This window comes from Staurois parvus, unplaced genomic scaffold, assembly GCF_062004578.1.
Source record: "Staurois parvus isolate SC_StPar_1 unplaced genomic scaffold, SC_StPar_1.0 ptg000034l, whole genome shotgun sequence".
Taxonomy (NCBI): domain Eukaryota; kingdom Metazoa; phylum Chordata; class Amphibia; order Anura; family Ranidae; genus Staurois; species Staurois parvus.
In genome coordinates this window covers 249,864-276,799 of record NW_028317830.1, presented here as the reverse complement: position 1 = coordinate 276,799, position 26,936 = coordinate 249,864, and the positions used below count along the sequence as shown (strand labels likewise).

General features: G+C 47.0%; 1 protein-coding gene across 1 annotated transcript; it reads left to right on the top strand.

Moving 5' to 3' along the window:
- Nucleotides 1-14,541: 14,541 nt before the first annotated feature.
- Nucleotides 14,542-15,477, top strand: LOC149470632 (putative taste receptor type 2 member 33). Its single transcript, XM_089661073.1, has one exon. The coding sequence runs from the start codon at nucleotides 14,542-14,544 to the stop codon at nucleotides 15,475-15,477; it is 936 nt and encodes a 311-aa protein (XP_089517199.1).
- Nucleotides 15,478-26,936: the final 11,459 nt, after the last annotated feature.

Here is a 26,936-nt window from a genome sequence, read left to right as displayed (position 1 = left end):
GTATTACAAAGGTCACATGTTACCTTCTTTGGTTAAAGGCACATTGTCTACAGAATTTGCTTTTCAGTTTTGGGTTTCCATGGATTAAAATGAGACTTTGAGCAGTTGGGTACATCAGGGCAATTATCCAGGTGCACAATGCAAAAGTAGGATTTTGGGAAGAAATAAACAAAGCAGTCATAGCTGAAAGATAACAAGTCAAATCCAGGAGAAGTCTCATTATCATGATCCTGGTGGCCCGGATGTGTCCCTGGAGCTGAGATGACGTTAGGGGAGACTCACTGAGGTTTATCCTCCAGACGTGTCTCAGCAGTGATGTGACACATTGACCGATGCAGAGACAAGTCAGAGTGATAGGAAGGAAACATCCAAAGAATGAGCTAAACATGGAGGAAATAAAATGTATTCTAACATGAAGTGAACTCATACTTGTTAGCAAAGTTCTGTTTTGTATAAGACTGACTTCTGTCAACCAGGAAAAAGGCAAAGTGATGATGACTGAGCCAAGAACTGACCCCACTATGAGCTGAGGAACAGAAGACAGGAACATGGCTTTCATCCTCAGAAGATAAGGGTGGGAGAAGTTCACCAATCGGACAAAGTAGAACATGGAGAGCCAAGTGGTGTTCCAGGTACTGGCACATAAGAAAGATGACTGCAAGAAAAGCTTTAATGAAAAGAGGTTCTTATCGAGGTCCAAGAACATTGCATAAATACCTAATATGCCTTCAAAAGACAGGCTGCCCTGCAGTAAAATATTTGTAAGCACTATAGACATCTGGATTTGGTCACCAACAACAGAATTTCTGCTGTCTTTCCATTGTAACAAATACAAAGTCAGAAGTAAAGAATTCACCATTGTCCCGGATAGACCCATGATAACTGTAAGTACAGGCAAGAACAGTTCCGGAGCTGAGAACATCTTAGAACAAGGACGAGTGTTGGTTGGATTCTCCTTCTGCAGAGATAAGCTGGATACAATAATAGTACAGATAGAAAGTGACATCTGTCAGAAGAGATTCAGAGAAGACGTATCATGGAATGCAAATCTCTCCAGGATCTGGTTGCCGGGTTTGATAGGCAAAAGAACATCTCATCAGGTTTCATAGGAAATCACTCGCTTCATCCGATCCGTGTTTGGTTTGTACCGGAAAGCTCAGGAACATTCAACAGAAATAAATCACGTTCTATAAAAAAAATATGCTCAGCACTGGTTTGTCTGTTAAAGCGTCTGCCTTGTGTTTAGGAGGACAACAAACATGGATGTCTATTAAAGGAGATGTAGGGGCTCATTCAGAGTGGTGGCTAGAGGTGGCTGACCTTCAGTGTTCCGATGCAATCAAACCCAAAAACTGGATGTTTCATCACTCTGTACTATGGCCGCATATACACTCACCAGCCACTTTATTAGGTCCACCTGACACTAGTGCAAGGTGGACCTAATAAAGGAAATATCCTCCACACCATGACACCCCCAGCCTGAACCATTGATACAAGGCAGGATGGATCCCCCACACCATGACACCACCACCACCAGCCTGAACCATTGATACAAGGCAGGATGGATCCCCCACACCATGACACCACCACCAGCCTGAACCATTGATACAAGGCAGGATGGATCCACCACACCATGACACCACCACCACCACCAGCCTGAACCATTGATACAAGGCAGGATGGATCCCCCACACCATGACACCACCACCAGCCTGAACCATTGATACAAGGCAGGATGGATCCCCCACACCATGACACCACCAGCCTGAACCATTGATACAAGGCAGGATGGATCCCCCACACCATGACACCACCAGCCTGAACCATTGATACAATGCCGGATGGATCCCCCACACCATGACACCACCACCACCAGCCTGAACCATTGATACAAGGCAGGATGGATCCCCCACACCATGACACCACCACCACCAGCCTGAACCATTGATACAAGGCAGGATGGATCCCCCACACCATGACACCACCACCACCAGCCTGAACCATTGATACAAGGCAGGATGGATCCACCACACCATGACACCACCACCACCACCACCAGCCTGAACCATTGATACAAGGCAGGATGGATCCACCACACTATGACACCACCACCAGCCTGAACCATTGATACAAGGTAGGATGGATCCCCCACACCATGACACCACCAGCCTGAACCATTGATACAAGGCAGAATGGATCCCCCACTCCATGACACCGCCACCCCCAGCCTGAACATTGATACAAGGCAGGATGGATCCCCCACACCATGACACCACCACCACCAGCCTGAACCATTGATACAAGGCAGGATGGATCCCCCACACCATGACACCACCACCAGCCTGAACCGTTGATACAAGGCAGGATGGATCCCCCACACCATGACACCACCAGCCTGAACCATTGATACAAGGCAGGATGGATCCCCCACACCATGACACCACCACCAGCCTGAACCGTTTATACAAGGCAGGATGGATCCCCCACACCATGACACCACCAGCCTTAACCGTTGATACAAGGCAGGATGGATCCCCCACACCATGACACCACCAGCCTGAACCTTTGATACAAGGCAGGATGGATCCCCCACACCATGACACCACCACCAGCCTGAACCATTGATACAAGGCAGGATGGATCCATGCTTTCATGTTGTTTATGCCAAATTCTGACCCCACCATCTGAATGTCGCAGCAACCAGTCTGCCCATTCTCCTCTGACATCAACAAGGCATTTTCCTGCACACAACTGGATATTTTCTCTTTTTCAGACCATTCTCTGTAATCTAGAGATGGTTGTGCATGAAAATCCCAGTAGATCAGCAATTTTTGACATGTTCAGACCGGCCCGCCTGGCACCAACAACCATGCAACGTTCAAAGTCACTTAAATACCCTTTCTTCCCCATTCTGATGCTCAGTTTGAAATTCAGCAAGTTGTCTTCACCACATCTAGATGCCTAAATGCATTGAGTTTCTGCCATGGAATTGGCTGATTAGAAATTTGTGTTACCGAGCCATTGAACAGGCGGACCTAATAAAGTGGCCGGTGATTGTAAATTGTCGGAATAGCTGCACCCGGTTTGTGTGAGGTGAGAACCATCATCCCGGGGGACACGCTGCAACCTGAGCCAGGTAACAATGTTAAACGCTAATAATGGCCATTTTCATTAATAGGCAAGGGATCGTCATAGGGATTAAACTGCCATTGAAATTGTTGGTAAATGGGGCCTAGGATAGATGTTAATGGGGAACCCCACAAAAATGATGTGAGGTCTCCATAAAAATGCATACCAGGACCTTATCCTTGATGAGGGTCTTACAAGGACTGTTCTCCTCCCTGTTAGCTCGGGCACATTGCACTGCACAGCCATCCAGAGCAGTGTGATTACAGTGAAACACACAGACCCCGCCCCCAGTAAAATACCAAGCGCACAGTTAACCCTTTGATCGCCCCTCAAATTAAACCCTTCCTTCCCAGTGCCATTAGTACAGTGTCAGTGCTTTTTTTATAGCGCTGATCACTGTATTGGTGTCACTGGAGATGTCAATGACACCAAGTCGGTTCCCCCCCCCAGTGTCAGAATGTCCACCGCAGTCCCGCTATAAGTCGTCGTCATTACTAGTGAAAAAAAAATCCCAGTTTATATACCGCCATTTGTAGACGCTATAACTTTCACGCCAACCAATTAATTTACACGTATTAGGATTTTTTTTAGCAAAGACACAGAGCAGAGTACATTTTGGCCGAAATTTATGACGAAATTTGATTTATTTTTTATTTTTTTACTGCTTTTTAATAGCAAAAAGTCCAAAATATTGCTTTTTACTCAAAATTGTTGGTCTTTTGTTCCTTGTGGCGTGAAAAATAAAAAAACACACAGGCAATCAAATATCACCAAGAGAAAGCCCAATTTGTGGGGGAAAAAGGCTGTAAATTTAAATTGGGTGCAGCGTTGCATGATCGCGCAATTGTCAGTTAAATTAATGCAGCACCGTAACGCAAAACGTGGCCTGGTCAGGAGGGGGGAAATCCTCTGGAGGGGGAGGGGTAACTGCCAATTGTGCAAACATGCATCACTGCACCAAATAAAATTTTTAGCATTTTTCTTCACACCAATAAAGCTTTCTTTTGGTTGTAATTTATCACCACTGGGGGTTTTATATTATAAATTATGTAAACAAAAACAACTGAACATCTTGGAAAAAGCTATATTTTCTATTTTCTGTTATAAAATATATCCAATAAAAAAATAAAATGTCTTCATAAATGGAGATCACAGAGTATTCTGATCTATGTCTTCAGTAACAAAGAGTCTCAATCGGTGTATATTATTTAGTCTGTAGGGAAGTTAGAGCGTCTAAAAAATGTCAGGACGGTACAAATCCCCCAAAATGTCAGGACGGTACAAATCCCCCAAAATGTCAGGACGGTACAAATCCCCCAAAATTTCAGGACGGTACAAATCCCCCCAAATTTCAGGACGGTACAAATCCCCCCAAATGTCAGGACAGTACAAATACCCCCAAAATGTCAGGACAGTACGAATCCCCCCAAATGTCAGGACAGTACAAATACCCCCAAAATGTCAGGACAGTACAAATCCCCCCAAATGTCAGGACAGTACAAATCCCCCCAAATGTCAGGATGGTACAAATACCCCCAAATGTCAGGACGGTACAAATACCCCCAAATGTCAGGACAGTACAAATCCCCCCAAATGTCAGGATGGTACAAATCCCCCCAAATGTCAGGACGGTACAAATACCCCCAAATGTCAGGACGGTACAAATCCCCCCCAAATGTCAGGACAGTACAAATACCCCCCAAATGTCAGGATGGTACAAATACCCCCAAATGTCAGGACAGTACAAATCCCCCCCAAATGTCAGGACAGTACAAATCCCCCCAAATGTCAGGACGGTACAAATCCACCCCAAATGTCAGGACAGTACAAATCCCCCCAAATGTCAGGACAATACATATACCCCACAAATGTCAGGACGGTACAAATCCCCCCAAATTTCAGGACAGTACAAATCTCTCCAAATGTCAGGACAGTACAAATCCCCCCAAATGTCAGGACAGTACAAATCCCCCCAAATGTCAGGACAGTACAAATCGCCCCCAAATGTCAGAACAGTACAAATCCCCCCCAAATGTCAGGACGGTACAATTCCCCCCCCCAAATGTCAGGACAGTACAAATCCCCCAAATGTCAGGATAGTACAAATCCCCCCAAATGTCAGGAGAGTACAAATCCCCCCAAATGTCAGGACAGTACAAATCGCCCCCAAATGTCAGAACAGTACAATTCCCCCCCCCCCCAAATGTCAGGACAGTACAAATCCCCCAAATGTCAGGACAGTACAAATCCCCCCAAATGTCAGGACAGTACAAATACCCCCCAAATGTCAGGACAGTACAAATACCCCCAAATGTCAGGACAGTACAAATACCCCCCAAATGTCAGGACAGTACAAATACCCCCCAAATGTCAGGACAGTACAATTCCCCCCCCCCAAATGTCAGGACAGTACAAATCCCCCAAATGTCAGGACAGTACAAATCCCCCCAAATGTCAGGACAGTACAAATCCCCCCAAATGTCAGGACAGTACAAATCCCCCCAAATGTCAGGACAGTACAAATCCCCCCCAAATGTCAGGACGGTACAAATCCCCCCCAAATGTCAGGACAGTACAAATCCCCCAAATGTCAGGACAGTACAAATCCCCCCCAAATGTCCAGACAGTACAAATACCCCCAAATGTCAGGACAGTACAAATCCCCCCCCCCCCCAAATGTCAGGACAGTACAAATCCCCCAAATGTCAGGACAGTACAAATCCCCCCAAATGTCAGGACAGTACAAATACCCCCCAAATGTCAGGACAGTACAAATCCCCCCAAATGTCAGGACAGTACAAATACCCCCCAAATGTCAGGACAGTACAAATACCCCCCAAATGTCAGGACAGTACAATTCCCCCCCCCAAATGTCAGGACAGTACAAATCCCCCAAATGTCAGGACAGTACAAATCCCCCCAAATGTCAGGACAGTACAAATCCCCCCAAATGTCAGGACAGTACAAATCCCCCCAAATGTCAGGACAGTACAAATCCCCCCCAAATGTCAGGACGGTACAAATCCCCCCCAAATGTCAGGACAGTACAAATCCCCCAAATGTCAGGACAGTACAAATCCCCCCCAAATGTCCAGACAGTACAAATACCCCCAAATGTCAGGACAGTACAAATCCCCCCCAAATGTCAGGATGTCATTTGTCTTTATGGACCTTGCTTTGTGTGCTGGTGGGCAGTAATGTTGGAACAGGAAGGGGCCATCCCCAAACTCCTCCCATAAAGGTGGGAGCATGAAATTGTCCAAAGAGTTCCCTTCACTGGAACTAGGGGGCCAAGCCCAACCCCTGAAAAACAACCCCACACCATAATTCCCCTCCACCAAACTTTACACTTGGCACAATGCAGTCAGGCAAATACCGTTCTCCTGGCAACCACCAAACCCAGACATGTCCATCAGATTCCCAGACAGAGAAGAATGATTGGTCACTCCAGAGAACACGTCTCCACTGCTCTCGAGTCCAGTGGCAGTGTGCTTTACACCACGGCATCCGACGCTTTGCATTGCACTTGGTGATAGAAGGCTTGGAAACCCATTCCATGGAGCTCTCTACGCACTGTTGTTGGGCTCATCTGAAGGCCACACCAAGTTTGGAGGTCTTTAGCTATTGAGTCTGCAGACAGTTGGCGACTTCTGCGCACTGTGCGCTTCAGCATGCGCTGTCCCCGCTCTGTCATGTGATGTGGCCTACCCCTTGGTGGCTGAGTTGCTGTTCCCAGTTGCTTCCACTTTGTTATAATCCCACTAACAGTTGAGCGTGGAATATTTAGTAGCCAGGAAATGTCACGGATGGACTTATTGCCCAGGTGACCACCTATCACGGGACCACGCTTGGAGTCACTGAGCTCCTGAGAGCGACCCATTCTTTCACCAATGTTTGTAGAAGCCGTCTGCATGCCTAGGGGCTTGATTGTATACACCTGTGGCCATGGAGGGGATTGGAACACCTGAATCACATGATATGGAGGGGATTGGAACACCTGAATCACATGATATGGAGGGGATTGGAACACCGGAATCACATGATATGGAGGGGATTGGAACACCTGAATCCCATGGTTTGGAGGGCGGGCCCAATACATTTGGTAATATAATATGGGCTTAATGGAAGAGGCTTCCTTTCCAGAAGGGTTTTTCTCCAACGTTGGACATGCACCCAGCTATGTTCCATAAGATGGGGGACATTTGAGAGAGGTTCTGGAGGCGAGCATGGGAGGAGGTGACAAGGGAGCTAAAGAGTCAGAGATCTTGAGACTAATTAGTATGAAGCTGGGGGTCAAGTTGTGGATGGCTTTGTAATTTGTTGTTAGCACTTTGAATTTAATTTATTGGGTGAGTGGCAGCCAATGAAGGGACTGGCAGAGAGGGGTGGAGGACACTGAGTGGAGGCCAGTGGAGGGATTGGCAAAAAGGGGCGGAGGACATTGAATGGAGGCCAGTGGAGGGATTGGCAGAGAAGGGTGGAGGACATTGAATGGAGGCCAGTGGAGGGATTGGCAGAGAGAGGAGGACACTGAGTGAAAGCCAGTGGAGGGATTGGCAGAGAGGGGTGGAGGACATTGAAGGGAGGCCAGTGGAGGGATTGGCAGAGAGGGGTGGAGGACACTGAATGTAGGCCAGTGGAGGGATTGTCAGAGAGGGGTGGAGGACACTAAATGGAGGCCAGTGGAGGGATTGGCAGAGAGGGGTGGAGGACACTGAATGGAGGCCAGTGGAGGGATTGGCAGAGAGGGGTGGAGGACACTGAATGGAGGCCAGTGGTGGGATTGTCAGAGAGGGGTGGAGGACACTAAATGGAGGCCAGTGGTGGGATTGGCATAGAGGGGTGGAGGACACTGAATGGAGGCCAGTGGAGGGATTGTCAGAGAGGGGTGCAGGACACTAAATGGAGGCCAGTGGTGGGATTGGCATAGAGGGGTGGAGGACACTGAATGGAGGCCAATGGAGGGATTGGCAGAGAGGGGTGGAGGACACTGAATGGAGGCCAGTGAAGGGATTGGCAGAGAGGGGTGGAGGACACTGAATGGAGGCCAGTGGAGGGATTGGCAGAGAGGGGTAGCAGACACTAAGCAGTTAGTAAGTTCGATGAGTCTGGCAGCAGCATGCATGATAGACTGAAGGGGGAATAGCCTGTGTAAAGGTAAGCCAATGAGGAGGGAGTTGCAGTAGTCGAGGCGAGAGATGACCAGGGAGTGGAGTAGCAGCTTTGTGGTGTCATATTGGTTAAGAAGGGGCAAATTTTAGAGATGTTGAGGAGGTCGAGGTGGCAAGCCTTGTACAGTGATTGGATGTGGGAACGAAAAGAGAGTTGAGCGTCCAGGATAACACCTAGCACCCTGGCAAGCGGGGAAGGGTTGACAGTTGACTTGGATAAGTAGAAAGGAGTGCCCGGAGTCCAGAGAAATGCAACTTCTGAAGTATGGTTAATAGACGTTTATTACAAAGCAGCAACATGTATATCAAGCCAATGCATTTCGGGGGAATAGACTGCCCCTTCTTCAGAGCTCTTGCTGTGTACTATTTAATGGGAACAATTCCCATGAATGGTTAGTTGCATGGCCAATGAAACTAAAGCCAGCATCCTGCCATTCTGATTTCTAAAACCTTGTTTGAACATAAGCAGTCATGGGAATTGTTACCATTACATTGTATGCATTAACAACCTTTATAACTGGATACTAATATTTATAGGGAAAGTTGATCCCGGGAATATCCAATTGTCTCTCGGGGGATCAGGAAGGATTTTTTCCCAGCAGGTGCAAATTGGATCGTGCTTTGCTGGGGATTTTTTGCTTTCATCTAGATAAACTGTGGGTGTAGGATTATAACTTTTTTTTTTTCTATGGTTGAACTGGATGGACATTTGTCTTTTTTCAGCCAGACTAACTATGTAACTATGTAACCCTGAAGAAGTACCAGGGGGGTCTATTCCACCATAACACGTTGGATTGATGTCCGTGTTGCTAATTTTTAATAAATGTCTATGAACCGTACTTCAGACGTTGCATTTCTCTGGACATTTCTTCTTATCCAAGTCTACATGCTGAAACTACCATAAGGTCACACAGAAAAGGCAGCAGCCCAATCCCCAAGAGGGCCCATTGCCACCATCCATAACTGAGATCTAGTCACTGGAAGGAATTCCTTCCCTATTGCCACACAAATGCCCATCCAGGACCAGTGACCAATCCAGTCAGTCCGATGTGGTCTCTAACACAAGTCTGTCTTGACAGGGAAGTCAGGGTAAGGGGCATGTGGGGCAGGAAATATTATGAGCTATCAGCTGACCCAGGGAAGAGTTGTAGATTGAGAATAGGGGAGGTCCAAGAACAGAACCTTGGGAAACACCCCAAGAGAAGGGAAGAGGAGAGGAGGAAGTAGAATTGTAAGTGACACTGAAGATGCAATGGGATAGGTAGGATGAGAACCAAGGAAGAGTACAGTCACAGAGACCAAAGGAGTAAAGTTTTTTGAGGAGGAGGGGGTAGTCAACTGTATCAAAGGCAGCCAAAAGGTCCAGACGTAGGAGTACAGAATAGTGCCCATTGGATTTAGCTGTTAGTAAATTATTTGTGAGTTTTACAGTTTGAGAGCAGTTTCTGTGGAGTGCTGAGGGTAAAATGCAGACTGAAGGGGATCAAGAAGGTTATTCTTCTCCATAGTTGTCTGTATCCCATTACCTGTGGTGGACCCCTCCATAGTTGTCTGTATCCCATTAGCTGTGGTGGACCTCTCCATAGTTGTCTGTATCCCATTAGCTGTGGTGGACCCCTCCATCGTTGTCTGTATCCCATTACCTGTGGTGGACCCCTCCATAGTTGTCTGTATCCCATTAGCTGTGGTGGATCCCTCTATAGTTGTCTGTATCCCATTAGCTGTGGTGGACCCCTCCATCGTTGTCTGTATCCCATTACCTGTGGTGGACCCCTCCATAGTTGTCTGTATCCCATTAGCTGTGGTGGACCCCTCTATAGTTGTCTGTATCCCATTAGCTGTGGTGGACCCCTCCATAGTTGTCTGTATCCCATTAGCTGTGGTGGACCCCTCTATAGTTGTCTGTATCCCATTAGCTGTGGTGGACCCCTCCATAGTTGTCTGTATCCCATTAGCTGTGATGGACCCCTCCATCGTTGTCTGTATCCCATTACCAGTGGTGGACCCCTCCATAGTTGTCTGTATCTTATTAGCTGTGATGGACCCCTCCATCATTGTCTGTATCCCATTGCCTGTGGTGGATCCCTCCATAGCTGCCTGTACCCCATTACCTGAGGTGGATCCCTCCATAGTTGTCTGTATCCCATTATCTGTGGTGGATCCCTCCATAGTTGTCTGTATCCCATTACCTGAGGTGGATCCCTGTGTACTTGTCTATATTCCATTACCTGTGGTGGACTCCTCCATATTTGTCTGTATGCCATTACTTGTTGTGGATCCCTCCATAGTTATCTGTATCCCATTACCTGTGGTGGATCCCTTCATAGTTGTCTGTTTCTACACATATTTCACAATGCTGGCACCTACATAGTGACTCTGTCCTATGTATCTCCTTTTTTCTTGTGGTTGTGAATTTGTTTTCTCTCCTGATTGGTGGTTTGGATACAGACAACATGCTTAACGTTTGCCTCGTCATCTGTTCGGCTATGTCAACACAGCAGGTCTGGGGATTTGCATCTGGAAGCTAAGTTAAGGCTTTGACGGACAAGAGGATTACACACTGTCTGATTGAGCTCAGTGATTAGATCCAGTGTCATGTACCTTGGTTGGATGCCCAACTGGCGAGAGGTCTTCCCTTGCAGCTCTGGTCCTAGCACCCTTGAAGGTGGTGAGAGAGGTACAAGGCTTAAAGATGCATGGGTGCCAGTTCTTGGTAGCAGGTGGCTTCCAAAATCAGAGACATAGTCAGGATGATCCAAAGACATACTTGGGGTAGGTAGCAGGATGGGTTCAATAGCAAAGAAGCAGGAAGAGCGAGGTTCAGTAGCAGACTGGGGTCAATACCAGAGAAGCAGTCATAGGCGAGCAGAGGTCAGTATCCAAATCCACAGAGCAAGGTGAGGAACTAGCTGGATCAGCAATGGGAGATCAGTCAGCATACGGAGGAACACAGGTCACGGGTAAGCTGAAGAACATCCAGTGGTTAGCACACACCAAGGTTTATTTTAAATAGGCAGCTTGGCGCCAGTCCATGTGGACGTATGTACCAAATACTGGGAATACTATACTGAGTGTACATAACTGTCAGCAAGAACAATCACCAGAGGTTAAATACATTGCTATAATGGAAATGACTGAAAGCTACAGTACTTAACACGTTGGCGTTGAATCCATCATGTTTATGCAACAGGAGCTAAATCTGAAGACTATTTGTATAACTCAGAATTTAAATACATCATCTCCTACAAATACATCTCTCTGTCTTCTTTTACTGGGTCATTTCTACAGCACACACAAGCCATATATGTTGACTCCGCCATTCTTCTATGCTTTATTCATTCTGGTCTTGGGGCTCATCTTGGCAATACCTTCTAACACTTGTATTGTGAAGAGTAACCTGGACAGCATCAGGAAGAAAGAGAAGTTGAGTCCCACCGATGGGATCTTCAATGTAAAGGGAATTGCTGACATTCTCCTACAGTGTGTGCTGAGTCTACAGGGAATGATATATGTCGTCTTCTGCATTCTTTTTCCCTAAACAAGTCTATGTATTTGTAAACACATTAATTTTCTTTTTAACATATTACAGCTTCTGGTTGACCTTCTGGCTCTCGGCTCATTACTGTACCAGCATCACCAATCTCAGCTATGGGTTCTTCATCTGGGTAAAGAGACTTCTGTGAAATTTGCTGAATCAACTTCTATTCCTGACAGCACTTGGGATATTCATTGTGAGTGTCCTGACCATCTGGACCTTGACTGTAGGCAGTGCTATTCAGTCTTTTGAGAACATTACAGTTGAAGCCCCCTTTATAGATACCATTTCCAATGTCAGATTTTCCTATTTTGTGTCGGTGACCATCCTTGGCATCATTCTGCCATTCTGCCTTAGTCTTCTGTGCCTGGTCCTCACCTTCAACTGTATGGTCAGACACGCCTGGAGGGGGAAGAATAACGACTCTGGATCAACAATTTTCAGGTTCATGTCGCTGCACTGAGGACAATCTTTCTTCTCATGTTCACCTCCTTCTTTATGTCTCTGTTGATTTATTTTATTGGAAAACCCAAAAAGAATACAGACCCAATAGCTATGACCAGTTGTTCTTTACTGTCATTATCTCCATTGGCCAAGGTGGCTGTCATCTTCCAGGCCAGCAACAAGCTGAGAAGGATCTCTCTGAGAAGATTCTGGACCAGAAGCTGGAGGAACACAGAGACTCAAATGAGTAGATGTTGTTTATCTTGAATGTCTAAAGATTTGCTAACCACCTGACTACAACTGTTAGTGGGTTTATAACAAAGTGGAGCTAAGGACCTAGATGTCTTTATTCTCTTTTGAACTGAATAGCCATAAGCAAATGTATAAAGAGAATGGCTACACCACTCCAGGACCTTAATATGCCTTGGCCGTGTGTTTTGGGTCATTGTCATGCTGGAACACCCATCCACGACCCATTTTCAATGCCCTGGCTGAGAGAAAAAAGTTCTCACCCAAGATTTGATGGTACATTGCCCCGTCCATCGTCCCTTTGATGCGGTGCAGTTTTCCTGTCCCCTTAGCAGAAAAACACCCCTAAAGCAGAACGTTTCCACCACCATGTGTCACAGTTGGGATGGTGTTCTTGGGGTCATAGGCAGCATTCCTCCTCCTCCAAACACGGCGAGTTGAGTTGATGCCAAAGAGCTGGATTTTGGTCTCCTCTGACCACAACACTTCCCACCAGTCCTCCTCGGTATCATTCAGATGTTCAGTGGCAGACTTCAGACGGGCCTGGACATGTGCTTTCTTGAGCAGAGGGACCGTGCGGGCACTGCAGGATTTCAGTCCTTGTCGGCGTAGTGTGTTACCAATTGTTTTCTTGGTGACTGTGGTCCCAGCTGCCTGGAGATCATTGACAAGATCCTCACGTGTAGTTCTGGGATGATTCCTCACTGTTCTCATGATCATTGACACCCCACGAGGTGAGATCTTGCATGGTGCACCAGACCTAGGGAGACTGACACTTGTTTTGTGTTTCTTCCATTTGTGAATGATTGCACCAACTGTTGTCACCTTCTCACCAAGCTGCTTGGCCATAGTTTGGTAGCCCAGTCCAGCCTTGTGTAGGTCTACCATCTTGTCCCTGACATCCTTGGACAGCTCTTTGGTCTTTGCCATGGTGGAGAGTTTGGAATCTGATGGTTTGATGGCTCCTGTGGACAGGTGGCTTTTATACAGGTAACACAATGAGATTAGCAGCACTCCCTTTAAGAGACTGCTTCTAATCTCAGCTTGTTACCTGTATCAGAGACACCTGGGAGCCAGAAATCCTGCTGAATGATAGGGGATCAAATCCTTCTTTCCCTCATGAACATGCAGATCCGTCATCATTTGTTAGATGCATTTCTGCTGAATTTGTTGTTGTATTCTGTCTCTCAGTGTTACACCGAACATTTCATTGTTAGACCGATCATTTCTTTGTGAGGGGGGGGAACATTCCATTGTTAGACCGATCGTTTCCGTGTGGAGGGGGGGGACATTCCATTGTTAGACCGATCGTTTCTGTGTGAGGGGCGAACATTCCATTGTTAGACCGATCATTTCTGTGTGAGGGGCGAATGTTCAACATCAGCAGGGAACAAATACGCATTTCCTTCACTGTATTCCCTCCCGCCCCGTACCTACCTATATTATGTTGCACACACTCTATATGTCTGTTGTGTTTTTTATGCTCTGTTGTTAATGTTAGATTACAAATATTCATCTGTAGATAACTTCATGCTTTTTGCTAGAAGATTTGTTTTATTATTGAGATAAGAGGGACATGGCACAGGATACAGCCTGCACTGTGCACTGAAAATAACGGAAGCTGTTTATAATGGCTTTTGGCGTTATTATTATACAGGATCCTCTTGAGTCCAACCTGCCTGTCAAAGAAAATAGTCCTTGTAAGACAATACTGACTATGAAAAACCTCCTTTCTCCCCCATCGATCTACCAAATCACCAGGAATACTGTACTGAGTGCACATAATGGTCAGTAAGGTGTTTCTAACCTCCAGTCCTAAAGTGGTTAAATACATTGTTATAATGGAAATGATTTGCATACAGATAATGAGTATAATGTTGGTTGAAACGGAATCCATCACGCTTATGCAAAGTCAACTGAGAGCTGAATCTGAAGGCTATTTTCATAGTAAAAGTCTGCTTCCACCGGGTGTGCCGTCATTTCTTGCTGGAGCTCACACAGTAAAGCCAAAATATGTTGACTCCACAAACCTATTATATGTTAATCTCTTCTGTCTTGGGATTCGTCTTGGCAATACCTTCTAACACTTGTATTGTGATGGTTAACCTGGACAGCATCAGGAAGAAGGAGAAGTTGAGTCCCACCGATGGGATCTTTCTGGCTAAGGGAATGGTGAATATTCTCCACCAGTGTGTGATGAGTCTACAGGGAATGCTCTTTGTCTTTTCTCCAGAAGTTTTATACACTAAAGAAGTATATATATTCTTAAAGGTATTAATTTCCTTTCTAACATTTAACAGCTTCTGGTTGACCTTCTGGCTCTCGGCTCATTACTGTACCAGCATCACCAATCTCAGTTATGGGTTCTTCTTCTGGTTCAAGAGAATTCTGTCCAATTTCCTGAGTCAGCTTCTGTTCCTGACAGCACTTGGGGTATTCATTGTGAATGTCCCGACCATGTGGACTTTGACCATAGGCAGTGCTATCTTGTCTTCTGAGAATGTTACAGTTAAAGCCATTACTGATACCATTTACAATGTCAGTTTCTCCTATTTTTTGTCAATGACTATCCTTGGCATCATTCTGCCATTCTCCCTCAGTCTTCTGTGCCTGGTCCTCACCTTCAACTTTATGGTCAAACACGTCTGGAGGGTGAAGAATAACGACTCTGGATCAACACGTCCAAATCTTCAGCCTCACGTCACGGCACTGAGGACAATCTTCTTCTTACTTCTCATGTTCACCTTCTTTTTCATTTCTTGGTTGATTTATTTTATCAGAAAGCCCACAAAGAACACGGACCCAATAGCTATGGCCAGTTGGGCTTTACTGGCATTATCTCCATCGGTTGAGTCTGCCGTCATCTTCCAGGCCAGCAACAAGCTGAGAAGGATCATTCTGAGAAGATTCTGGACCAGAAGCTGGAGGAACAAAGACTTGAATGTGTAGATGAGGTTTATCTTGAATGTTATATCCATTTTGATTTAATAATAGTTATATTGTTAGCGAGCAACTTATTTTTGAAATAATTTTTAATGCGTAATGTTAATGCTTTACCCTTAACCTTTGTAGTGTTCTTTAGATAAAGGAGCTTAAAGTGGTTATAAAGGCTCAAGGTTTTTCATGCATGGAAGTAACAAAAACCTTATGTTTGCAGCAGCCCCCAAGCCACCCCCCTTAATATTTACTTGGGCCCCATCTTGATCCAGGGATGTGCACAAGTGCAGTGGCTCTCCGGGATCTCTTTCTCCTCATTGGCTAAGAGAGCAGCAGCAGCCATTGGCTCCCACTACTGTCAATAACAGCTACTGAACCAATGAGCAGAGAGAGGCGCCAAGCCACATGTGAATGGACACACAGAGCAGTGGCTTGGGAGCAAGCCTGTTCGGGTGCCCCCATAGCAAACTGCTTGCTATAGGGGCACTCGGCAGGAGGGAGGGGCCAGGAATACCACCACTGCAGAGAAAGTGTGATATGTTTGTGACTTTTTAATAAAAAATCTGCCTTTAATTGCTTCCTGACCGCCTGCCCACAATGTACTGGTGCCGGGCGGCAGCTACAGGCAAAGCAACGTACCCGTACGTCGCTCTGGCTGTACTAACACAGGAGGGGCGCAGTGCTCCCCCCCCCCCCATGACTGCTGCGTCCAGCAGATAATGCAAAATGAAGATCCCGGTGAATAGGGCCCGGTGATCATGTGATCTCTATGTGATCACATGATCACAATGTAAGCAATGCTGTTATGAATCCATCTCATTCATAACAGCTCTGCTCCTCTTCCTAGTGAGTTGTGATTGGCCCACAGCTGTCACATGATACATGGGGCCAATCACAGCACCCTGTACCATGTGTCCAGCTCCAGCCAGTCACAGAACACTATCCTGAGCTGTCAAAACTTTAACTCATTCATGACAGTTCATGAATGAGTTTGGTTCTGACAGCAAGCTTTGTATTGCAGGAGAAATGATCTTTATTTCTCCTGCAAAGCAAAGTGTAAAAAAAAATCCCTGATCACCCCCCCTCCCCCACAGTAGTACAATAGTTACTATGGTAACATTGTACTATTCTGACAAAAGTATTAAAAAAAAATTAAAAGAATGTTAAAAAAAAAACATATTGAGAATTTTTTCTTATAACTACTTGCCAACCTCTTACCTGCATTTTGTGGGTGAGCAGCTCTTGGCAAAGCGACATAATCTTGTGTCGCTTCCTATTTTGGGGTGTGAATACACCTGTTCCCCCCCTGCACCCCACCCGTTGGTCCAGGGAGAGAAGAGAGAACACGGCACCGAGTAAAAGCACTACATTTTACATGCACACATTATATTCGCACATTTAACCCTTTGATCGCCCCTATTATAACCCTTTAATCGCCCCGTCACATTTTCAAAATGTTTGGTCTTTTTTTCATTTGTTTACAAAAAAATAAAAAGCCCAATGATGATCAAATACCACCAAGAGAAAGCTCTATTTGTGTGAACAAAATGATAAAAATATCTTATAGGTACAGTGTTGCATGACCACGCAATTGTCATTCAAAGTGTGACAGCCTTTGGCCTGGGCGGGGGTTTCAGTGCCGGTAATGAAGGGGTCATGGACTATTGTCAGCCGGTGGTAACTGTGTTGCACTCTATATAAACATGAGAAGTCCAGATAATATGATGTCCCAATCCAGCCCACGCAGAGCTGCAGTAACAGCAGGGGATCCGCATTCACTGGATCTTTGTAGGGTCTGGGCTGCAGCCATTTTAAAGCCTCAAAAGAAGAAGAAAAGTGCCTCTAAGTGCAGTATGAAGGACATTTATTCAAGAACAGTGTAGAAAGACTCCCATGGTAAAGGGATAAAGAAAGCTTGTTGGTATATGGAGTATAAATCATGACCGAGTCCTCGCTGAGAGTGCCGTGGTCCACGCTGGGGGAGACTATAGATGGACAAAAGAAGCCGCCCGGCGTGTGTAAGTTTCGGAAGATCGCGTTGGAATGCACCCTGGAGCGCAACGTCGGCGTCAGCGTGATGACGTGGGAGAGACCAGCATGCAGTGCGAAGCATTCCTGAGCATGCGCGAGGCCAATGGAAGGCCCTTCTCAAGCAAAGGATGATGCAATCTTTTGCATTTTTCTGTTTGCGCTGATTTTTTGTTGGTTTCTTTTTCTTTAGCCATTTTAAAGCCTACCTGTTATACTCGGAGGGGAACTGTAGTTTTCTGTTTGCAATAATTTTCGTGTCAGTCAGTTTGCTATCCCCTTCCGATCTTCTAACACCACATAATTAATTATTATATTTGGCCGAACGATCACGATTTTAGACGGACTTTGCTTTTTAATTCAACTGCAGAGAGTTGGTGGGTCGAGTAGTCAACTGCAGGTTATTAGTAATAGTCATAAAACGAGTTAGAGTATCTCCGAGGAGGAATGTTTGCTCCAATAGCGTACCGGGATAGTAATGTATAATGAGTGATATCTTAGTGTCGGTCCATATCCCCATCGGACTGTTATTTATGGTATTTGTAAAGTCACTTCTGTAAAATAAATTGTATTTATTAGTGAAGGGATGGACGGTGCTCAACCAACCGCAGAAGTCCAATGTTAAGGAATGACCTCCGCCACCGTGCTGGCCATGGCTCTGATGTGTTTCATCCCACCCGCCAGGGGACCGGGTGCTTGGAGGCCTCTGTAACCAAGCCCTGGGGGACCAGGTGCTTGGAGGCCTCTGTAACCAAGCCCCGGGGGGCCGGGTGCTTGGAGGCCTCTGCCACAGAGGCCTCTGTGACCAAGCCCCGGGGGGCCGGGTGCTTGGAGGCCTCTGCCACAGAGGCCTTTGTGACCAAGCCCCGGGGGGCCTGATGCTTGGAGGCCTCTGCCACAGAGGCCTCTGGGACCAAGCCCCGGGGGGCCGGGTGCTTGGAGGCCTCTGCCACAGAGGCCTCTGGGACCAAGCCCCGGGGGGCCGGGTGCTTGGAGGCCTCTGCCACAGAGGCCTCTGTGACCAAGCCCCGGGGACCAGGTGCTTGGAGGCCTCTGCCACAGAGGCCTCTGTGACCAAGCCCCGGGGACCAGGTGCTTGGAGGCCTCCGCCACAGAGGCCTCTGTGACCAAGCCCCGAGGGACAGGTTCTTGGAGGCCTCTGCCACAGAGACCTCTGTGACCTCTGTGGGCGGGGCAAAAGGTGTTAAAGAGTGTAACTAGAATGGCAGCTAAGGCCATTCCTTAACATTCCTTAGCATTGGACACCTGGGGTCAGTTGAGCAGCATGCATCCCTTCACTTGTATTGGCTGACACTGGAATGGCTCGGACTTGTGCTTCCCTCTTCTCACTGGCCACTGGGGATTTTTCCTTCCATCCACAACTTGGAGCGGCGCCATAAGGTATATTTTTCACTCAATCCTGTTGCATTCCTCAAACAAATTATGCATTGACAAAGAATCTCAAAAATAATTAGTTAACTTAATAGTTTTTTATCTGCGTTGGAAGCTCTGTTGTTCATCGATCGATTAAATGATCAATATAGCTGACTAGATTAATCGTTTAACATCTCAGGCAATACTTAGAGCACAGAAGAGCATGGAGACTACAAGGCAGATGCTACAATTGGCACACCAGTGTTCAATGTATTTCTTTTCATAGAACGTATTTTGTTTGAATGTTCCTGAGCTTACCGGTACAAACCAAACACGGATCGGATGAAGCGAGTGATTTCCTATGAAACCCGATGAGATGTTTTCTGCTCATCAAACCCGGCAACCAGATCCTGGAGAGATTTGCATTCCATGATACGTCTTCTCTGAATCTCTTCTGACAGATTTCACTTTCTATCTGTACTATTATTGTATCCAGCTTATCTCTGCAGAAGGAGAATCCAACAAACACTCGTCCTTGTTCTAAGATGTTCTCAGCTCTGGAACTGTTCAAATTTGTGTTTTTACTGATCATGGGTTTATCTGGGACAATGATGAATTCTTTACTTCTGACTTTCTATTTGTTCCAATGGAAAAACAGCAGAAATTCTGTTGTCTGTGACCAAATCCACATGTCTATAGCTCTTATAAATATTTTCCTTCAGGGCTGCATGTCTTTTGGTTCCCTGCTGGGCATTCATGTGCCGCTCTTCAACCTTGGTAAGAATGCACTTCTACCAATGTTTACTCTACAGTTCGCTTTCTTCTATGCCAGTACCTGGAACACCGCTTGGCTCTCCATGTTCTACTTTGTCCGATTGGTGAACTTCTCCCACCCTTATCTTCTGAGGATGAAATCCATGTTCCTGTCTTCTGTTCCTCAGCTCATAGTTGGGTCACTTCTTGGCTCAGTCATCATCACTTTGCCATTTTCCTGGTTGACAGAAGTCAGTCTTATACAAAACGAAACTTTGCTAACAAGTATGAGTTCACTTCATGTTAGAACAAATTTTATTTCCTCCATGTTTAACTCATATTTCGGATGTGTTCTTCCTATCACTCTGAGTTGTCTCTGCATCGGTCAATGTGTCACATCACTGCTGAGACACGTCTGGAGGATAAACCTCAGTGAGTCTCACCTAACGTCATCTCAGCTCCAAGGACACATCCGGGCCATCAGGATCATGATAATGAGACTTGTCCTGGATTTGGCTTGTTATCTTTCATCTATGGCAGCTTTGTTGATTTCCTACCAACATTTTACCTTTGTTTCATGTGCCTGGGTAATTGCCCTGATGTACCCAACTGCTCAAAGTCTCATTTTATTCCATGGAAACCCAAAACTGAAAAGAAAATTCTGTAGACAACGTGCCTTTTAACTAATCACATTATGATGTTATATTTTTATTATAAATGATTCTTGGTCTAATTTCTGTAGAAAAGGTAATGACCGGCCACTGCAATGAGATCACTGGGACCAGAAGTGAAAGGATCATCTCCACCAGGGAGACAACGAGAGCAAAACAATCTCAGTAGTGCTGAAGGTTAGAACCTCTGCTGAGTTCTGTATCCTCGTTGGGGAGATCCAACCTTGTTTCATGTCCCAAAACCAAGTTTTATGGGTTCTATTCCTCACAGTGCGAAAAATAATTTGGTTGTAACTCCAATTTTCAGAAATGTGAAGATTTTGTTGTCAAAGGAATTGGAAAGTTATGTAAAGAAGTATGTATATGATGTATATTATACTGTAAGGTCCCTGTGTGTCCTCACTTTGTGCAGATCTGAATAATAATAACAATAATAATAGAATAGTACATATATAGGAAAAATATAGAATAAAAATTGTGTGTACCTTCTCTGTACAATAAAGTCATCACACATCATGTCCCAGTCTTTGTGTTTTCATCCGTATCCCCCCCCAACAGCCTAATCCACACAACTCATGGACAGGTAATGGGGAATGAAGATCTCTCGGATAAAACAGTTGGATCCACTCAGCCTCCAACTCCACCCCTCCCCCAACAATGGGACTGCTATGGTCATTGGGTTCAATAGATTCCAATGGGGGGAACTACTTGAAGTTGATATGCAAACCAAATCAAGTCATCTAGATCGATTTTACCAGATATGCGATCATTTGCGATCTCATATTGTTGAGAATGATCTTCCAAAATAGCTCAGGAAAGTGGGGAACATGCATCAATGCAAAATAAAAAAATGTACAAATTCAATTTTGCCAGGAACCATGATTTTTTTATATGCTTAACCACGTGCCCTCTGGAAGGTTTTACCCCTCCCCCTTCATGACCAGGCCAGCACTGCTCTAACTTAACTGGCAATTTCGCAGTCATGCAACGCTGTACCCAAATGACATTTATATCATTTTTTCACACAAATAGAGATTTCTTTTGGTGGCCTTTAATCATTATTGGGGATTTTATGTTTTACTATGTAAGCGAAAAGAGACCAAAAATGTTGAAAACTTAAACAATATTTTATACTTTCTGTTATAAAGCATATCTCCCACCCCCAAAAAAAAATCTAATTTCCTTGAAAATTTATGGCAAAATATATTCTGCTACACGTCTTTGATGAAAAAAAAAATTCCCAATGTATATTTGTGCAAAAGATATAAAGTCTATAAATTATGGGATATATACTGTATCTGAAAATCAATCAACCCTGATGTACTGACGGCTCATTTCATCAATGTCTTTTCTTGAGGCCTTAAAATGTCAGGACAGTACAAATCCCCCCGAATGTAAGGATGGTGCAAATCCCCCCCCAAATGACAGGACAGTACAAATCCCCCCAAATGTCAGGACGGTACAAATCCCCCCAAATGTCAGGACAGTACAAATCCCCCCAAATGTCAGGATGGTACAAATCCCCCCAAATGTCAGGATGGTACAAATCCCCCCAAATGTCAGGATGGTACAAATCCCCCCAAATGTCAGGACAGGACAAATCCCCCAAATGTCAGGACGGTATAAATCCCCCCAAATGTCAGGACGGTATAAATCCCCCCAAATGTCAGGACGGTAAAAATCCCCGAAATGTCTGGACGGTACAAATCCCCCCAAATGTCAGGACAGTACAAATCCCCCCCAAATGTCAGGACGGTACAAATCCCCCCAAATGTCAGGGCAGTACAAATCCCCCCCAAATGTCAGGACAGGACAAATCCCCCCAAATGTCAGGACAGTACAAATCCCCCCCAAATGTCAGGATGGTACAAATCCCCCCCAAATGTCAGGACGGTACAAATCCCCCAAATGTCAGGACGGTACAAATCTCCCCAAATGTCAGGACAGTACAAATCCCCCAAATGTCAGGACGGTACAAATCCCCCCAAATGTCAGGACGGTACAAATCCCCCAAATGTCAGGACGGTACAAATCCCCCCAAATGTCAGGACGGTACAAATCTCCCCAAATGTCAGGACGGTACAAATCCCCCCCAAATGTCAGGATGGTACAAATCCCCCCCAAATGTCAGGATGGTACAAATCCCCCAAATGTCAGGACAGTACAAATCTCCCCAAATGTCAGGACAGTACAAACCCCCAAATGTCAGGACAGTTGGATGGAACAATCAGGTATATATAAATGACTGAGCCACCATAAATGTACTATGGCAAAGGGTGAAAGTGAAACACTAAAAATGTCCAATTCCCTTAAATATCATTCCTGGGGAGGGGGGGGGGGGTCCTAATCCGGCCTGTGAAGGGGCCCATCCCAGTGATATACAGAAAGTGCTGACATCCACAAAGGAGAACAGTTTTAATTGTGTGCCTTTATTTATTATTTTTTCAAGCAATTTAAACCGATTCATTTTTTAAGCCCCCCCCCCTAAAATAAATATTATTTTTATTATTACTGGACTGTTTAGGTCTGGTATGGTTTCCAAGAGGGAAAATAAAAGTGAGGGATCCCCATGGAAATCCATACTAGACCCTTTAGGTCTGGTACAGATTTTAAAGGGGACACCTTGAAAAAAAATGTGGAGGACCTCATTGAAAACTGTTGAAAGGCCACATGGATCTATATCAGACATTTCTGGATTCTTACTGGCCGGTTACCAAAGAACCATTTGGCCTGTTGGATGTCATCTTGGAGTGTCAATAAAGCAAGAATTTACAACAGGGCGAGTGTACCAAAATCCTGGTCCTGGGAGATCACACAGACCTCCTAGTGGTGGGGCATGGAGATAAGACCCTCAGCCCAGACTCCCTAACCCAAAATCCTGGTCCTGGGAGATCACACAGACCCCCTAGTGGTGGGGCATGGAGATAAGACCCTCAGCCCAGACTCCCTAACCCAAAATCCTGGTCCTGGGAGATCACACAGACCCCCTAGTGGTGGGGCATGGAGATAAGACCCTCAGCCCAGACTCCCTAACCCAAAATCCTGGTCCTGGGAGATCACACAGACCCCCTAGTGGTGGGGTATGGAGATAAGAGACCCTCAGCCCAGACTCCCTAACCCAAAATCCTGGTCCTGGGAGATCACACAGACCCCCTAGTGGTGGGGCATGGAGATAAGAGACCCTCAGCCCAGACTCCCTAACCTAAAATCCTGGTCCTGGGAGATCACACAGACCCCCTAGTGGTGGGGCATGGAGATAAGAGAGCCTCAGCCCAGACTCCCTAACCTAAAATCCTGGTCCTGGGAGATCACACAGACCCCCTAGTGGTGGGGCATGGAGATAAGAGAGCCTCAGCCCAGACTCCCTAACCTAAAATCCGGGTCCTGGGAGATCACACAGACCCCCTAGTGGTGGGGCATGGAGATAAGAGACCCTCAGCCCAGACTCCCTAACCCAAAATCCTGGTCCTGGGAGATCACACAGACCCCCTAGTGGTGGGGCATGGAGATAAGAGACCCTCAGCCCAGACTCCCTGGTGACACGAGGATTAAAGAGTATATGGCTTGTAGCCACAAGGAAGAAGCCGGATGTGGACTGGAATGTTGACCTGGGTCATAGCATTCGTGGCCATACAGCAGCCCCCCCAGATGGAAACAACATATTTCTGGAAGGATGGCTGGGGCAATACTATACTTCCTGATGAGTAGGGAGGACAGCCCCTTATCAATTATGGACTGTCGCTCATTGGATGGAGGACTACACCAGGGGGGTCCAGGGTGTTTGTGTGGGTGGTGTCTGGGAATGCTTCAAATGCAAGCCTGGCCATGCTTGCACCCCTTTTCCCTCATTCTACCCAGCCAAAGGATACTCAACTCTGAGGACCAACTCCCGGAACTCTTGTGTTCCTACACGCTCTGTACTATTGCTTCAGCTTTCTCTGTTCGTGTTTTACTTCCTTTGTGAATAAATAAGACCTTTCATCGTGTTTGTTATTATACCTAAAATTGTGATATATTACCCCAGAACTACTGTCCCAGCTTTAGATATACTCATTCTAGGCCAATAATTATCAATAGACATAAATGATGGGCATAAACATATCACAGGCTTGGTTCACCCCTATACCCAACATTCAATTCTGTGTATTCCACCTATAGTGGGCGCTATATCTTCCACTAACTTTGCAAAAAAACACAAAAATCAATAAAAGTCCAAAAGTGAATTTAGGTTTTTTTGTAAGAAGTGCCAGTCCTTTCCATTCCTCTACGCCGTGACCCAGCTAAGAAAGTGACTTCACCCCGTGCCGGCAAGACTCACTCACCACACCTTGTGACCCCAATGAAGGTGGTCAGATGTGCTTTTTGGTCATATAGGGGCCATCCTCTCCGACTCTCCTAGAGTGTAACTCCCCTCCAGCATATGGCCAAAAGCTAAGGCATTGGGATTCTCAGCACACCCTCCGATTCATCTACGGTGTTCGGTGCGGACTGATCCTTAAAGAGATTTGGTGCCGGGCCGCTCTAATTTCTCAGCAGGTCATGGTTTCTCAGCCTTGATGGTCATCTCGCCATCAACAAACATGGTGGCAGAAATGGTTTATGGTTCCCACGCTCCTTCTAGTTGTCACTACCCCGGAGGTTTATGGCTCCTGCACTCCCTCTAGTGGTCACTACCCCGGAGGTTTATGGCTCCCGCACTCCCTCTAGTGGTCACTACCCCGGAGGTTTATGGCTCCCGCACTCCCTCTTGTGGTCACTACCCCGGAGGTTTATGGTTCCCGCACTCCCTCTAGTGGTCACTACCTCGGAGGTTTATGGTTCCCGCACTCCCTCTAGTGGTCACTACCCCGGAGGTTTATGGCTCCCGCACTCCCTCTTGTGGTCACTACCCCGGAGGTTTATGGCTCCCGCACTCCCTCTAGTGGTCACTACCCCGGAGGTTTATGGTTCCCGCACTCCCTCTAGTGGTCACTACCGAGGAGGTTTATGGCTCCCGCACCCCTCTAGTGGTCACTACCCCGGAGGTTTATGGTTCCCGCACTCCCTCTAGCAGTCAGTACCCCGGAGGTTTATGGCTCCCACACCCCCTCTGGTGGTCACTACCCCGGAGGTTTATGGCTCCCGCACCCCCTCTAGTGGTCACTACCTCAGAGGTTTATGGGTCCCGCACTCCCTCTAGTGGTCACTACCCCGGAGGTTTATGGTTCCCGCACTCCCTCTAGCAGTCAGTACCCCGGAGGTTTATGGCTCCCGCACTCCCTCTAGTGGTCACCACCCCGGAGGTTTATGGTTCCCGCACTCCCTCTAGCAATCACCTCCCTGGAGGTTTATGGTTCCCGCACTCCCTCTAGCGGTCACCACCCCGGAGGTTTATGGTTCCCGCACTCCCTCTAGCGGTCACTACCCCGGAGGTTTATGGTTCCCGCACTCCCTCTAGCGGTCACCACCCCGGAGGTTTATGGCTCCCGCACTCCCTCTAGCGGTCAATACCCCGGAGGTTTATGGCTCCCGCACTCCCTCTAGCGGTCACCACCCCGGAGGTTTATGGCTCCCGCACTCCCTCTAGCGGTCAGTACCCCGGAGGTTTATGGCTCCCGCACTCCCTCTAGCGGTCAGTACCCCGGAGGTTTATGGTTCCCGCACTCCCTCTAGCGGTCACTACCCCGGAGGTTTATGGCTCCCGCACTCCCTCTAGCGGTCACCACCCCAGAGGTTTATGGTTCCCGCACTCCCTCTAGTGGTCACCACCCCGGAGGTTTATGGCTCCCGCACTCCCTCTAGTGGTCACCACCCCGGAGGTTTATGGCTCCCGCACTCCCTCTAGTGGTCACCACCCCGGAGGTTTATGGCTCCCGCACTCCCTCTAGCGGTCACTACCCCTGAGGTTTATGGTTCCCGCACTCCCTCTAGTGGTCACTACCCCGGTGGTTTATGGTTCCCGCACTCCCCCTAGTGGTCACTACCCCGGTGGTTTATGGGTCCCGCACTCCCCCTAGTGGTCACTACCCCGGTGGTTTATGGGTCCCGCACTCCCCCTAGTGGTCACTACCCCGGAGGTTTATGGCTCCCGCACTCCCTCTAGCGGTCACCACCCCGGAGGTTTATGGCTCCCGCACTCCCCCTAGCGGTCACCACCCCGGAGGTTTATGGTTCCCGCACTCCCTCTAGCGGTCACTACCCCGGAGGTTTATGGTTCCCGCACTCCCTCTAGTGGTCACTACCCCGGTGGTTTATGGTTCCCGCACTCCCCCTAGTGGTCACTGCCCTGGTGGTTTATGGGTCCCGCACTCCCCCTAGTGGTCACCGCCCCGGAGGTTTATGGTTCCCGCACTCCCTCTAGCGGTCACCACCCCGGAGGTTTATGGCTCCCGCACTCCCTCTAGTGGTCACTACCCCGGAGGTTTATGGTTCCCGCACTCCCTCTAGCGGTCACCACCCCGGAGGTTTATGGCTCCCGCACTCCCTCTAGCGGTCACCACCCCGGAGGTTTATGGCTCCCGCACTCCCTCTAGCGGTCACTACCCCGGAGGTTTATGGTTCCTGCACTCCCTCTAGCGGTCACTACCCCGGAGGTTTATGGTTCCCGCACTCCCTCTAGTGGTCACTACCCCGGAGGTTTATGGTTCCCGCACTCCCTCTAGCGGT